The sequence below is a fragment of the Eleutherodactylus coqui genome, chromosome 2 (genome assembly GCF_035609145.1).
Source record: "Eleutherodactylus coqui strain aEleCoq1 chromosome 2, aEleCoq1.hap1, whole genome shotgun sequence".
NCBI lineage: Eukaryota > Metazoa > Chordata > Amphibia > Anura > Eleutherodactylidae > Eleutherodactylus > Eleutherodactylus coqui.
Genome location: NC_089838.1, coordinates 298727557 through 298743471, shown reverse-complemented (window position 1 = coordinate 298743471; position 15915 = coordinate 298727557). Strand labels below are relative to the sequence as shown.

Sequence of the window (15915 nt, the reverse complement as noted above, 5' to 3'; positions counted from 1 at the left end):
CAGATATGACAGCCTGCAAATATACATGTATACACAGTGCAGATATGACAGCCTGCAAATATACATGTATACACAGTGCAGATATGACAGCCTGCAGATATACATATATACACAGCGCAGATATGACAGCCTGCAAATATACATGTATACACAATGCAGATATGACAGCCTGCAGATATGCATGTATACACAGTGCAGATATGACAGCCTGCAAATATACATGTATACACAGTGCAGATATGACAGCCTGCAGATATACATATATACAGCGCAGATATGACAGCCTGCAAATATACATGTATACACAATGCAGATATGACAGCCTGCAGATATACATATATACACAGCGCAGATATGACAGCCTGCAAATATACATGTATACACAGTGCAGATATGACAGCCTGCAGATATACATATATACACAATGCAGATATGACAGCCTGCAAATATACATGTATACACAGTGCAGATATGACAGCCTGCAGATATACATGTATACACAATGCAGATATGACAGCCTGAAAATATACATATCTAGTCCACAGTGCAGATATGACAGCCTGCAAAAAATACATGTATGCACAGTGCAGATATGACAGCCTGCAAATATACATGTATACATAGTGCAGATATGACAGCCTGCAGATGTACATTTTTACACAGCACAGATATGACTGTTTGCAGATATACATATATACACAGCGCAGATATGACAGCCTGCAAATATACATGTATGCACAGTGCAGATATGACAGCCTGCAGATATACATATATACACAGCGCAGATATGACAGCCTGCAAATATACATGTATACACAGTGCAGATATGACAGCCTGCAGATATACATGTATACACAGTTCAGATATGACAGCCTGCAAATATACATGTATACACAGTGCAGATATGACAGCCTGCAAATATACATGTATACACAGTGCAGATATGACAGCCTGCAAATATACATGTATACACAGTGCAGATATGACAGCCTGCAAATATACATGTATACACAGTGCAGATATGACAGCCTGCAGATATACATATATACACAGCGCAGATATGACAGCCTGCAAATATACATGTATACACAATGCAGATATGACAGCCTGCAGATATACATGTATACACAGTGCAGATATGACAGCCTGCAAATATACATGTATACACAGTGCAGATATGACAGCCTGCAGATATACATATATACAGCGCAGATATGACAGCCTGCAAATATACATGTATACACAATGCAGATATGACAGCCTGCAGATATACATATATACACAGCGCAGATATGACAGCCTGCAAATATGCATGTATACACAGTGCAGATATGACAGCCTGCAGATATACATATATACACAATGCAGATATGACAGCCTGCAAATATACATGTATACACAGTGCAGATATGACAGCCTGAAAATATACATATCTAGTCCACAGTGCAGATATGACAGCCTGCATAAAATACATGTATGCACAGTGCAGATATGACAGCCTGCAAATATACATGTATACATAGTGCAGATATGACAGCCTGCAGATGTACATTTTTACACAGCACAGATATGACTGTTTGCAGATATACATATATACACAGCGCAGATATGACAGCCTGCAAATATACATGTATGCACAGTGCAGATATGACAGCCTTCATATATACATATATACACAGCGCAGATATGACTGCCTGCAAATATACATGTATACAGAGAGCAGATATGACAGCCTGCAGATATACATATATACACAGAGCAGATATGACTGTTTTCTTTATTCCACAGTCCACTTTGCATATTAGAGCGCTCCCATCTTCTCATTCAGCTATCTCTTCTATACTGTGGAGAGACTTATTCTCTTCGTGGTGAGCTGTCTCTTTTGCTCTAGACTGCTCTTGTTCTCTCAAGTAGTCAGCTGTCTCTGCTCTATATTCTGCTGTCTCACAAGTTCTAGACATTTTTTATCCTTTCTGCCTTCAGCTGTCTCTTCTACTTGAGACTGCTTTCATCATTTCCTCAGTTAGCTGTCTCTTCTATAACAGACTGCTCTGGTTCTCTCTTCAGTCAGCTGTCACTTCTGTACTGTTCTCATTCAATCTTCCATCAGCTGTCTCTCTTATATTAAACTGCTTTCATTCCCTTTCCAATTGTCTCTTCTATTCTAGACTGCTCCTATTCTAATTCAAGTCAGCTGTCTCTTCTATATTAGACTGCTCTAATCCTCTCTCCTCAGTCAGCTGTCTCTTCTATTATAGACTGTGCTCATTCTCTCTCCAGTCAACGGTCTCTTCTATATTAGACTGCTCTAATCCTCTCTCCTCAGTCAGCTGTCTCTTCTATATGAGACTGCTCTCATCCTCTCTCCTCAGTCAGCTGTCTCTTCTACATTAGACTGCTCTCATTCTCTCTCTTCAGTCAGCTGTCTCTTCTGTACTAGACTGCTCTCATTGTCTCCACAGTCCACTGTCTCTCCATCACTAGTCTGCCTCCTTTCTCTCCCCAGGCAGCGCTGTCTCTTTCTTCTCACTCCTGGTTATTAACGCTCTTTTGATAGGCAATTATTTGGTACTCTATATTTTTGCGACTCTCTCGTGCGAGACTCTGATTTATGAACATGTCTGTGGATCTCCGCACCCCCTCCTATAGCACCACTCCGTTAACCCATCTCCTGCCAGCAAGGTGCTCGCCCAATACTCACCCATCACTTCAAGCCATATCTGACCCCAAGCCAAGGTGCCATATAAGTTGGCGTCTATGGTGCCCTACTATTGATTGTACGTCTGGTGCCGCCATATACAGAGGAGGACTTTCTTTGCTCTTCCTACATTTATCTGATGGAGTGGACCTGAGTTTATCATTTCTGACAATGAGCTGCACTATCACAGTATAGAACTTTACATGGGACTGCAGGTGAACCTGCTGCAGCGGGTTATGGAGGGCAGGACTACTACCTGGGGCAATGACTGCCTAGCAGAGGACAGATAATATATGAACTGCTGTAGAATAGGGCAGATTGGATGGGCCGGCATCACTTTACTTCTCTTCCTTAAATTCACATTCTGTGTGCTTCTTATGGTCCATCTCCCCCACCGCCTCCCCTGCCGGCTCCCCCTCCCCTCGTGTCTCTGTGGTATCCCTCTCTGACATAGCTCCAGACAGCTGTTAAACGACTTAATCTCTTAAAAATAGTTTTAATTTTCTGCCTCCTATTGATCGCCGGCTCCCAATTAATCAGCCGAGTGGAGCTGTGAGGGTGGGAGGGTCCAGGGTGCCCCCTAGGGCCGGTTGGGGGTTGGTGAGTTCACCTATGCACTTGTCCATAGCCAGGACTACTGGGGACCACGGACCCTGACTTTATTAACCCTACCTTACCCTACACCCCGCAAATATCACTGTATTAACGCTTTCTCTTCCTTCTGCTTTGCAGGCACTGGCTTCTATCTATTTCATACACAACTCTCTGACTGGTGTGCAGATCTATGATTTTCGAGGTAAGAAACGTGAATGTATATAGAGAATGTATAAAGTGTTTTATATAATGAGATCACCATGTTAACTGCCTACCGTGGTTATTACACCGGGACTGGAACATACCCAATATCAGCACCAGTACTAGTATAAAGAGACTGGCGCATTCACCGTGTGAGTTGTTCCCATAGAGAAATGGCCATATCCATAGTCTTATCAGGCAAAGCAGCATATCCACTGTCCACACGTATCACAGACGGACTGTCATATTTACCAGTCTTTAGTATAGGTGACTGGTACACTATCCCACTAAACGTAACTGAACTTCTGGGCAAGAACCAAAAGTAGTATTACTCTACATGGCAAACTATTAACATCTGACACATTTCAGCTAGTATTTCCCTCTAGTCATCCTGCAAATATCTGGCGAGTTCTCTCAACATTCAGGTTCATCCCAAAGATGTTCAGTAGGGTTCAGGGTTCAGCCAGTCCAATCGTGGAACGTCCATAGCAGCAATGAAGGTGTGATAAGGCGCGTTATCTTGTTGGAGTATTGCTAACCATCCCCAGAGTATTACCCCATTGTTAGCAGCACATTATGGTCTAGAATGTCAAGGTCCAACTCCCAGTTCATGGTTCTTGTCACTACAACCAAAGGACCGAGACCATGCCACATAACACATCCCCAGACCATAACGGGACATCTACTGTGCTTAGATGTTGGCACAACACACTCAGGCAGAAGGTGTTCCCCAGGATCCTCCACACCCAGGGACATCCATCTGATGTGAAGATGGAGTGGTGCGATCCGCCACTCCATAAAACGTTCTTCTATTGCTCAACTGTCTAATGACGATGCTCCTTGCACCACTGTAGATGGGTCCATGCATGTTTTTTGAGAGAACTCAACAGGTGTTTGCAGGATGAATTGAGGGAAATACCAGTTGAAGTGTATCAGATGTTAGTAGAAAGAATACCACAGAGAGTATCCGGTGTCATTAGGGCCAAAGGAGCCCTACTTAGTATTAGCATATGGAAATAAATACTACTTCTGATTCTTTCTCAGGTGTCTGATTACTTTGGGTAGGATAGTGTACTGTATGTATATCCTATCATTATAGAGAGACTAACATATACGTACCATGTACAGCAGTGGTGGACCAGCAGTAGGTCATCATCTACCAGTATATCTTAGAGTGTGGACCAGTAGTCCTTGAGGTTAGGCCTTTTCACATGGCCTTTTCCAGTCCGGATCTGCACTCCAAACCCATTTGCAGACCTGCATTAAAATCTCTGGCAGAACTCAGAGGCTCAGCTTCAGAATTCTGCCATGGATTAAACCATCAGATCCACATCGGAAAAATCCAACGTGGATCCGACAGTTTAAAAGGCCGTGTGAACAAGGCTTCAAGCAGCACTAATAGCTGTGTTGGGTCTCACCTGCACACGAGTTCCTAAGGCCTAATTGAGATGGCCGCATTGTGAGTTGTACCCAAGGAACTCAGGCGCAACTTGCATCAGACGGCGCAAGGACACCCGCCTGTATGTTGTCTGATCTGCAGGCACAGTACACATGGCATGTGCTATTCTCGTCTGTGCATACATACCACAATGGGATACTATACGAAGGTCGGCGCGAAGGCTTCTGTTCCGACCTCTGTGTATTTGGAGTGGCCACTACAGGGAGGTTGGCGCGGGGGCTTCCACTCTGACCTCTGTTATTGCTGCGCTGACAGCATGCTCCCGCTTAGCTGATCGGTCGGGGTTCTGAACGACGGTCCCCAGCCGATCAACTATTGATCACCTATCCTGCTGATAGGTCATCAATAGTACTGAAAAAGTTTGCCCAGCTCTGATCTATAGTGCTATGGTAGACAGAGTGGCATATCCACTGTGTGCAATGAGGAACTGGCTGGTAAATGGTCTATATGTAACGCTACGTGAGACTTCCATATCCTAGGTCATTAAAGTGTATCCATGGATATCTAGTCAATAATGTCTTCTCCTGTCTCCTCTCATTCCTACAGAAAAGACCTTTGTGTCCGTTTCAGGCCTTACAGTGTGGATGGGGTCACTTGAGGATTGTCCTACTGTTCACAAGGAGAGATTCCCTCAAGACTTTTGGCTGGAGGTACATGCATCCATGGTGCCCAACTACAAATGAACTGCTAGGGCCCTTGGGCACCAACCTCTTTGTATCTTGCAGTGGAACCATTATAAGATTTGTCCAGGGTGAGAAAAACAATGCTGATTTCTTTCAAAAACAGCTCCACACCTCTCGGCAGGTTGTGTGTTGTATTGCAGTTCAATGTTTATTCACTTTAGTAGAACTGAGATGCAATACCACGCATATACCATGGATAGGTATGGCACATAAATCAGCTATTTTTTTCTAATCCTGGACAATCCCTTTAATTTGCCTTTGCTGAACTAGTGGGTTCCCAGATCCATGCCTATGCAACCTACATTAATAGCTAAACTGTAATTTTATGGGGTGGCAGGAGTTCCCCGGTATGCTGAGCCAGCCTTCTTCAGGGTTGAAGCTCACACTATGTGACTCTGCACTTTTTCAAGTAAGCACTTACTGAGTAATGGGATTGCCTTGTTGCGAAAGACAGTGATGACTCATGGTGAAAGTCTATCTGGCTTTTCCGTTGACTTTTCAGAATAAGCTGCCAAGTGTTTTTATATGAGAAATACACTATTTCTGGTTAATTCCTGACTCGAATTCGGCATTTCTCCCCAGTCTTGTCCTCTGCAGGCTCCGTCTTTTAATCTCAGTCTTCCCTGAGCTTGAGGAGGTAGGCTAGCTGTTATGATGTCTCCATACACTGTGCACATAGGAGAGCTGGATATCTTCTTCTCTACCTCTGTAGCACACCCTCATACATAACAGTAGCATAGAAGACATTATACAGCAGTACTGAACAGTGTAGATGTGATTCCAGTAGCAGTCATTTCGTAAAAAGAAAAATGTATGGTACCATGTTAGACAGTAGAACAAAATGATCTCTTAAGATACTTCCTATTATACGCCTGATAGAAAATGAAGTAGTTTTAAAACCTTGCTGTGACATAATTTCTTAGGATGGTTTCACAACAGAGGTTCGCCGCAGAGCCAGCTCCAACTACCGGAAGTAAGAGCACTGCATGCAAAAGCCGGGCAGCTGAGTGGAAACCAAACAGATTCCATTATAGTCAATGGGGTCCGTTCAGTGCTATTCAGCTCCATACTGAGACGGAGCCGTTCAGCCATACATTTCAGGAGTAAATGTCAGGAGAAATCCCTGTAGATTTCACTTCTTTTGGGTCAAAACTATAGTGCCAAGGGGGTTGGCATCAGAGCAACCACCGTGCCAACTATTCTACATCCTAAAATATCTAAACCTACTGCCTAAGAGCCCTATTATGGACACAACCACAGGTAGCTAATGTATAGCCGGAGCACAGTCACCACCATAGGGCAGGGGCAGAATTTAACTCTTTGGCTCATGGCTGCCATGACACACTGGTTTATTCATGATTAGTGGAACAATCTCATATGTTGCTACTATAGGAATATGGGAAGTTCTGTAGCATCCACTTAGGCAAAAATCCAATAAATTGCCCTAGCTTGCATCCAAATACCCTGGCCAAGTCAGAATGGCTTGTTGGTGTACCCCCTGGCCCCCAGCACCCAGGGCATATACCTTACTCGTTCCCCACCAGCTTAAGGTCCTATTGTGACTATAACAAATGTAGGTTTTAAAAAACTTTTTTATTAAGAGTTTTTCCAATATTTCTATTTATTTTATTTTTTTACATCTATGATGTTCTTGTAGGGGACTTGAACCTGCCATCCTATGATCGCTACATTGCAGTACTTCTGTAATGCAATGCATTTTCGCAATACATAGTGCTCATAGGCCAAAGCAGACCCAGACGCCATTGTCTGGCATCCAGTTGCAACCCATCGGCCTTCTGCGATTATATAGCGAACCCTTTACATGCCGCGATCAGCACTGATTGGGGCATGTAAGGGGTTATCTGTGGGGATTGGCGTTCTCATTGATCCCTGCTGCTGCAGTGGGAGGCTGGCTCTCAGTCGCAGCCAACTCCCGCTATAGTTGGCGCAGGCTCAAGACGTAAGTTTATCTCCTTTTGCGGGAACTTTTTCCCAGCCGGTATGTAAACTTTCATCTTGGGGTTGGAAGGAGTTAAAGGCAGACCCCCTTCTATTAACTTAGAATGAATAGATAAGAGTCTTAAAAGGGAAACCCCTTTCTATGAATCCTCTAATAGGGTTATGAAAAAGGGTTTTCTATGTTAATTGCCTCCTGTTTTGTCCACAGTTTCCGTGGACTCGCAAGGGATTCATGAAGACGAGATGGCTAGTTAACGAACGGTCAGTATAACCCGATCTCCTAATAACTAATGTGCTAATGACTGTGACACATGCTTGGGTAACACGTGCAAGTAATAGCAGCCAAGTCTTCCTTGGTCGAGGGCTCAGCGCAGTGTGATTGTTCTGGAGTTTGACAATCACAATGATAAATTTGTTTGCGTTTGACTCATATCTCCAATAACGAGCAACCCTTGATCCCAATACTTCCCGGAGCTTGGTGTACTGCAGACCTGTGGCTTGCTGCAGTGTGGGAGCCTATGAGCCTGTGCTTCCTGCTTTCAATCTTCAGTATCAGCTTATGAGATATATATATATGCCCCTAGTATTTCTCCTGGCGATGCTTATATATATCACCTTAACAGGCTTGTCACCGTTTTGTATAATCCCTTTTTGCCAGAAGAGCCTCCTGATAAAACACTAATCAGAGTACATCATGCCGCAAGAACCCCAACAGTCAACTGTAATCTGTGGGGGCAAGTGCTCAATCTCTCCACAGCGCCATCACAGGGGAAATTAAGCATTACACAGTTCTCAATGAAAACAATCAGCTGCCCATATAATGCTTCATAGTCACTCTTTCTGCTCTAGCTCATAGTTGATGGACCTGAATAGCATGCTCCCTTTGTTAAAGGAACACGCCGGTATCGGGGGCAAAATTGGACCAGGGACTGGTGGTGCTAATATTACCAGATGGGTGCTTTCTTCAAGTTTGGCCATAGATCTACTTCTTCTTAGTCACCCTCTTCATTCTTCCAACATGGCAACTGCGTTGGTGGTCAGACACTACTTGATACTCTCTGATTGGCCAGCTCTGGTTCCATTTAGGGCAGGATGGGACAAATGTTTGGTGGATGGTGGTAATTGGTGGTAATTCTATGACCATCAGAACAAAGGACGTCCTTGCAGGTCCCAAAAATAAGTGTACATCAAAGACCTCTGCAGATGTGAGGGAGGGAAAATGAATATTGAGGGGTTCGACCCAGTTTTCCTTAGACCAGAACGCTAGCAGGTTGACACAGAAAGCTGATTTATCAATATCACTATCACAGTAATGTTCGTTTCATATATGTATTAAATAAAACTTAAGTAGCCATTAATAGTAAAAGAGGGAGGAAGTTAGGGGAGAGTGCCCGTGGGTCCTGGGTAGTCTCCTAGTAACACTGGCCTGTGAATTAGAGAGTAGGGTCACCCCTGAGTTCTCTAGTGACCGGAAGTGGAGTGAGTTGAGGTGCAGCTATGCTGAGGACAGAAGTAGAGGGTAGTTTCTCCTGCTTGATGCTGCATTGATGCAGTAATTGTGCTACAGATAGATTTTCTTATGGTGATTGGGAAAGGGAGCACTGAATAGTGAACTCAAAGTCAAGCAGTCCCCAGTCCCCAGTTCCCTCCTCTCCATCAATGTTGAAGTTGTCTGTAAAAAAAAAAAAAAAAAAAGCCATCCTCAGCCAACCGGGTGGAAAGAAGCTGCAGATATCCCATACTGTACAGCATTCAAGCTGTCTGGGTGAACTTATTGGCACTATTGTTGATCCCGGCAACCGGGTATGGACTTTTGTTATTTTACTGCTAGCATGGAACACCTGAACTGGTCTTGGTTGATTGTTAACCTGAGCCATACAGTATAAGAGACTAAGCTATCCTGGACTCAGTTTCATACCCTTTGTGGCAGTTTGTTAAAGTTTAATGTTCGGTGCTGCAATGATGTCTCCAGTGGCCTGTCAGTTACACGCAAAGCCTCCAGGCCACGGTGGCCAACTGGGTATACTTCAGGACCTGGTTCTACACCAAACCGGTATGACCAGAACTGGGTCATGAGTCCATGATGTCTCATCTACCCACACAAGAAGAAAAATGGACTGTGACATGGCTTATGGAGCTCAGTCTGGTGCTTCCTACTCTGGAGCCAGGTCCGCTCATTGCCCGTTGGACCAAAATCCCAAAGAACCGGGAAAACCCTGAGCCAGTCAACCCTGCCCTTTCATAATTCCTGCAGAAAGTCTTTTTTTTGCTGTTGCAGAAACAATGTGCAATAGTTTTTTAGAACTTTTAGTACATCTGAAATGTTGAGGGTTTATCCAACCAAAGTGGCTCAATTAAGCATCAAAGGGTACGAAACGGTTTACATGGGCTTAGGTGAAAGTCAACACCTGTTTCCCAAAACTTTTGGATTGCTCCGCATGACCCTAAGGAAGTGCATTATGTCTGCCTGAGGTTCGCCACATTTAAAACAACAATCTGTTGGAATATTCCCATCTTGTATCCTCTGGATAGGGAAGATTTATGATCTCTGCAATATGTTTGGGTCATTTCCACGTACCTTGATGAGAACAGGTGAATATTCTATGCTCTTAAACAAAGCTGAATGTTCCATGTCTGGGAACTCCCAAGCCCATCCCACCGGGCCCAGCATACTACTAATGATGGTCTAAACGCAAATGAAAATATCAGTACAAGTATGTGCTTTGTTCTCTAGAATCATTGAGTAACTTTACAGCCGCCTGAAACGTCACATCCCATTCTGTGCTGGATAATGTAGCGTGAAACCTGTGTATAAAGTTGGTGGCTTGTCCCTGGACAAATTTTGTCCTGAGACCAGAGGGTTGCAAAGGCCGCCCCTGTAAAGTATTTGACTTCCCAGCCAACATTTCAAGGAGGTTTCAATATCTCCGATTGGTAATCCCATCCTTTATGTGATCCCACCTATTAGTTTCTCTGAACCTGGTTGTCCACTTCCAACCAGTTCATAGTCCGTTTCTTTCCAGTCTTCTTCTACCTCACCACCACAGAATTTTAAACATTTTTTTTATCAGTTATCTCAAAGTTAATCTCTGTTGGATCGTTAACACTAATTGCCTTCCATTTTTAAGGCTGTTTGATCTTGTGAACCTCCACCTCTTCCATGATGTCTCAAACCTAGTGTCAAGCGACTGCTCCCCATCTGTGTACAGCGCCAACCGTAGAAGAGGTTTATACCACGTGCTAACAAGGTACCAATCAATGCTCAATCTGACCAAACCTAGGTCTCCCTAATTAAGTCACTTTAGAAACCACTGCCAAATCTATAGATGTGTGGAAGTTCTTATATGTTGGCTGACCTTAGGGTAATTTTCTCTGTAGTGTTTGACCACAAGTCTAAAGAGCTACTTGATATCAAGAAAAAAAGATACCATCGCTAAGGCCCATTCATGCCTGCGTTAGGGCTCCATTAGGACTTTCCATTTCTTCCAGTGGGTTTTCAAAAAAATAGAAAGCTTTACCTGAATAAATAACGCAGCCTACAGTCGTTGTTGGAGCCGAACAATGTAAATCTCCTGGAGCCCCGACGCAGGTGTGAAAGTGGCCTAATTCTGGTTTCTGGACAAGGTTTCTAATCGTCCTTCCTTCTTCTATAGCCATCTGTCCTTGATTTTTTTATGTTCCTCAGGTTAAAAGATGACTTTAATGCACCATATTTCCTATTTGGAGATTTTAACTTCCGTTTGGACTTAAAAAGTCTCATCCAGGTTTGAAGATCATTCATTGAAACTTATAAGATTTGCTTTGCACTATTGTATACCATCTACTGAATGATAATGTACAATCCTCCACCCACAGGCTCAAGGTTGGTGCTTAAGTGACACAAGAAACACGAGCGGGCAGACTGCAGTGTTTGAGCAGGATGGGGAGGTAGAATTACACTGAAGGGCTGTTTCCCATTACACTTAGTAATTTTCCTCCACTTACTTTATGCTCCTTCTTCAGATCTAATACCCTCTCTACTTCCCACTCATGTGCGTATCTTCCCTTAATTTACTCATACACTATACATGCCTTCTTTCACTTCTGTATTCATATATTCCTTCCAAGGCCAGATTAAGATTAGTGTGGGCTTTCTCTGGGACCCCCTGTCACAGCCACATGTAGAAGAGGCGGCCGTGCATGTGTATATCCCTCTCCATTGAAGTCTATGAGAGTTACAGAGTCAACAACTCGGCTCCTCACAGTTGGGTTCCAGTGACATGGAAAGAGGATGCCTAGTAGACGATTAGCTAATAGGTTGTGATCTTGGTGGGGGTAAGAAAGACCCCTGTGTCCCGTAAGTTGATGTACCCTCCCTATAATCCGTTCCTGAGTTCTATCTATCCATCCATGCATCTATCTATCCACCGATGTATCCATCTATCCTATCTTTCTGTCTACCCATTTTTCTTCACACAGATCCAGAACTTCTTTTCATCTTTCATTCTCCATCACATCTTTCTCCGCAGGTTCAGCTTACCATGAAATGTAAACGGTTTGAACACCAAAACGCAATGTTATTTCAGGATGAAAATGTGCACATGGTGAGAAGTAATCCATATTATGATGTACAGTAATTAGAGATGAGCGAGCGTACTCGTTAAGGCAAATTACTTGAGCGAGTATCGCCATTTTCGAGTACATGCCTGGTCGTCCGAAAAGATTCAGGGGCTGGCGCGGGTGAGCAGTGAACAAGGGGTAGCGGGGGGGGGGGGGGGGGGGGGTAGGAGAGAGAGAGAGATCTCCCCCCACTCTCCCCCGCCGCCCCCCGAATCTTTTCAGGCAAGCAGGCATGTACTCGAAAATGGCGATACTCGCTCGAGTAATTTGCCTTAGCGAGTACGCTCACTCATCTCTAACAGTAATACTAATAAGGTCTAATAGGTTATTGGTGATCATGCCATAAGAAATACAGGGTGATCATAATTAAAATATACCTCGTCAGAGATGTCTAGAGAGACATCTACTAGGTGTATGTTATGTCCAAACTGGATGCAAACATTTCTCATCTGGATCGGCCTTAATTTATTTTCCTAAAGGGATGGCTATACACACAATATTCCAACACGGAGAACACGGAATACTTATAACAAACCCACAGAGTGGGAGAACAGGAAATATGACCCATATGTAATAATGTGATAAAACCCTATCTAAAAGGGGAGCACTCGCCCTGATGAGGGCAACCCCACATCAGAATCTGGGGGAACTCTGACTCTACCTAGCTAGAGATGGGGATAGTAATTGCTGCAATAAATAACAATATATGCAGTATAGGGATTAAAGAAAATGTACCAGAATTTCAGGTTATCCTCCCTGTAGACCCTATTGACAAGTGATTGGTGTTGTCTGCTGCCTGACTTTTGGTTCCATTATTGTAACAAAACCTGGGCACACTAGAGGATACTCTGTTACTTTAGTGGGCCATCCAACCTTGTGCTTCAGTGAACCCACTGCTTACAACATAAGCAGCCATTTTCCAGGTTAAGCCATTCTGCATTCTTTCTTCTTCTTCTAAAGAATAAATCATCCTAAAATATTCATATCAGTATATTCAGAAACCTACCTATAGATCACACATATACAAGGTTGAGTCAAAAATGATCCGCACTCCGGCTGTAGTATTTATTTTAATCAATTTTCAGAAAAGATAGGTACATTCTTTTTCGACATAATCTCTCGGCTTTCCAATACACTTTGTCCATCTGTCAACAAGATTTTGCATTCCCCCATTAAATATTGTTATAGGCTGAGCTGCGAAACACGAATGCACCGCTATATTTTCCTCTTCATCAGATGTGAATCTTCATCCTCTTAGGGCTCCTTTCAGGGGACCAAACAGGTGATAGTCCGATGGGGCCAGATCAGGACTATAAGGAGGATACTTTAACACCACAAAACAATTAAAAAGATCAGTTCACACACACGCTCAATGTTGTCATCAATGGTGGATGGCTGTCCAGCTTCTTTTTCATGGCTGACACTTGTTCGACCTTCCTTGAACGTCTCTATCCACTCATACACACTTCTTCAGAACAAAGCACTTACTCCATACTGTGCACAAAGTCTTTGATAAATATCGTCAGCAGACGCAACCCTCGGACCACAAAAAATGGAAGCTGCTTTGCTTTCATGCGAATCACAAGTGGGGCAGCCATTTTTCTTGCATTGCGGTGCGGATAAATTTTGACTAACCCTCGTACACCGTGCCATCTATCATTCATAGTGAAAACAATTGACTTGAATGAGGTTAGCTTTATCCAGTTTGTTTTGTTTGTAGCTGCTCAGGTTTGACCATGAACCTATCCCTTTCTTGAGTGAATTATCCGAGGTCCAGATCTCCTTCCCACCCACGTAAGAAAAGTATTTTGAAAAAATACTCACTTTGAAATTGAATCGTTCTCCTTATGTGTTTTTCCTGATTTTTTTCCCCCAGGTACCCATTCAGTGAAAATGTGACCAAGCCTTTAGAGTTCATGGGTACACGATGTCCGGCGTGGTGTGACCGGGTCTTCATGTCTCATACGGCCAGAGCCTTATTGCAGAAGGTAAGTTCAGATGACCACCACACTGTACCTATCTCTTCCTACCATCATCTCCTACTCTGATTCTTCTTGTCTTCCGCAGGGTAGGCACGAAGAAGCCTGTGTACGGTATGGGCGGATTGGGGGAGATGTCTGTATGGGGGATCACAAGGTAAGATGGAGGAAATATTCTTACCTGGACATTTATGTTGCAAGAGTCTCTGACTAATGAGTGTTTCTGCTTATGTCTAGCCCGTGTTCCTCTACTTTAAGATGGAGACCAAATTTGACCATCTGGAAAATTGACAGGTAGAACCATGTGTCTTATTTCTGAGAAGCTGTTCTTTACTCCGTTGCCAACAGTCTCGAATATGCTGGAATTATCTCTAGTTTTAAGGGCTTTCAAGGCTGCCAAATCTTTGTTTCAGACACTGTTTTGGAAATACAAGGGCAGATTTGGGGTTGGCATGGGAATTTGATCTTCTCACTCCCGTTTTCTCCTCAGCAGATGTGTCTGCTGCACACAGTGTCCTCATGAGGAGGGATGAGTAAATAGAAGGGTTAGGTTGAGAGACAAATAAAAGCAACCTTCTCCCTCCCCCCCCCCCCCCCCCCCACCCGGTCTAGGGACAAAATTCTGTCCTGGGAGCAGAGTAATGGAAATATTACCTGCCGTGGGGTGCTCTGCCAATATCCCCTCAATCCACCACTCTCTGATTGGTAAGCACTGATCATGTGAACACTGCTGGCCTATCAGACAGCTGCTATCATGTATTGGTAGTCTAGCATTACCAATGCTCTGTAAGGATTAGGTAGTCTGAAGATTGCATCAGCCACTTAACTGAAAACAGGACCTGAAACTGGCAAATCGGTCGGAGATCAACACAGAAGACCTACAGCAGTTAATATAGGGTCAACTCAAAAAGCCGGATCCAGAGCTGTATCTCAATACTGGTGCCCTGCATAGTTTGTGTTATGGCCCCAGTAAGAGAGAGAAAACCCCAATTTCAAAGTTGCCAGTGGTCAATCCTTACTACACTCATAGTCGGACTTCATTTTAATACTTTATTTCCTTCAACAGGTCAGTCGCAGATCCCTGATCGTCCTTCTGACAGAACAATTCCGAGAGGCATCTGTTTTACTAGATATTATCATAGATATTATTGCCATTTTACTTATTTAATATTATTTTATTTTAAATACAACTTATATAATCAGTTCTCGTTGTTACTTTGTGTGATTTATTCATTGTGTGGTATTACAGTAGGATATGCATTCATGATGCAGAGATGCCATGCTGGTCCCCACCCCATCTCTAAAAACTAAGCATTAAAGGGGTTCTCTGGTACTTATAGGATAGGTCATCAATAGTTGATCAGCAGGGATCTGCCACTTGGGATCCCTGTCGATCAGCTGATCATCAGGCCCACTGTCAGTGCAGACAGTACTGGGAGCAGATAGCACTGTGAGCATTGCAGTGGCCTGGTTTGGCACTACAGGCAAAGCTCCCACTAAAATTAATAGGAGCTGTGCATGCAGTACCTAACCAGCCTTCTACAATATGTCCAGCGCTATCTGCTTCCAGCACTGTCTGCACTGGCAGCGGGCCTGGCGATCAGCTGATCGGTGGGGATCCTGAGCAGTAGACCCCCCAATTATCAACTATAGATGACCTGATGACTTATCTTGAAGATAGGTAATCAATAGTAAACGTCCCAGAGAACCTGTTTAAAACTAAATCGCTAATTAAAACACTTA

At 43.6% G+C, this 15915-nt stretch overlaps 1 protein-coding gene across 7 annotated transcripts in view; it reads left to right on the top strand.

The window, feature by feature from the left end:
• LOC136612771 (inositol polyphosphate-5-phosphatase A-like) overlaps window positions 1-15374 on the top strand; it is a 57700-nt gene extending 42326 nt beyond the window's left edge. For 5 of the 7 annotated variants that reach the window (XM_066593424.1, XM_066593426.1, XM_066593427.1 and 2 more), the window contains 12 exons: window positions 3431-3494; window positions 5499-5602; window positions 7803-7855; window positions 10723-10842; window positions 11280-11358; window positions 11450-11521; window positions 12103-12177; window positions 13914-13987; window positions 14070-14181; window positions 14261-14329; window positions 14410-14466; window positions 15239-15374. In XM_066593424.1, coding sequence (XP_066449521.1) covers window positions 3431-3494; window positions 5499-5602; window positions 7803-7855; window positions 10723-10842; window positions 11280-11358; window positions 11450-11521; window positions 12103-12177; window positions 13914-13987; window positions 14070-14181; window positions 14261-14329; window positions 14410-14463 — 876 coding nt within the window. In that variant the 3' untranslated portion in view covers window positions 14464-14466; window positions 15239-15374. Of the gene's footprint in view, window positions 1-3430; window positions 3495-5498; window positions 5603-7802; window positions 7856-10722; window positions 10843-11279; window positions 11359-11449; window positions 11522-12102; window positions 12178-13913; window positions 13988-14069; window positions 14182-14260; window positions 14330-14409; window positions 14467-14662; window positions 14702-15238 lie in introns of all 7 variants that reach the window. The other 2 variants (XM_066593428.1, XM_066593429.1) reach the window with 2 other exon arrangements.
• Window positions 15375-15915: the final 541 nt, after the last annotated feature.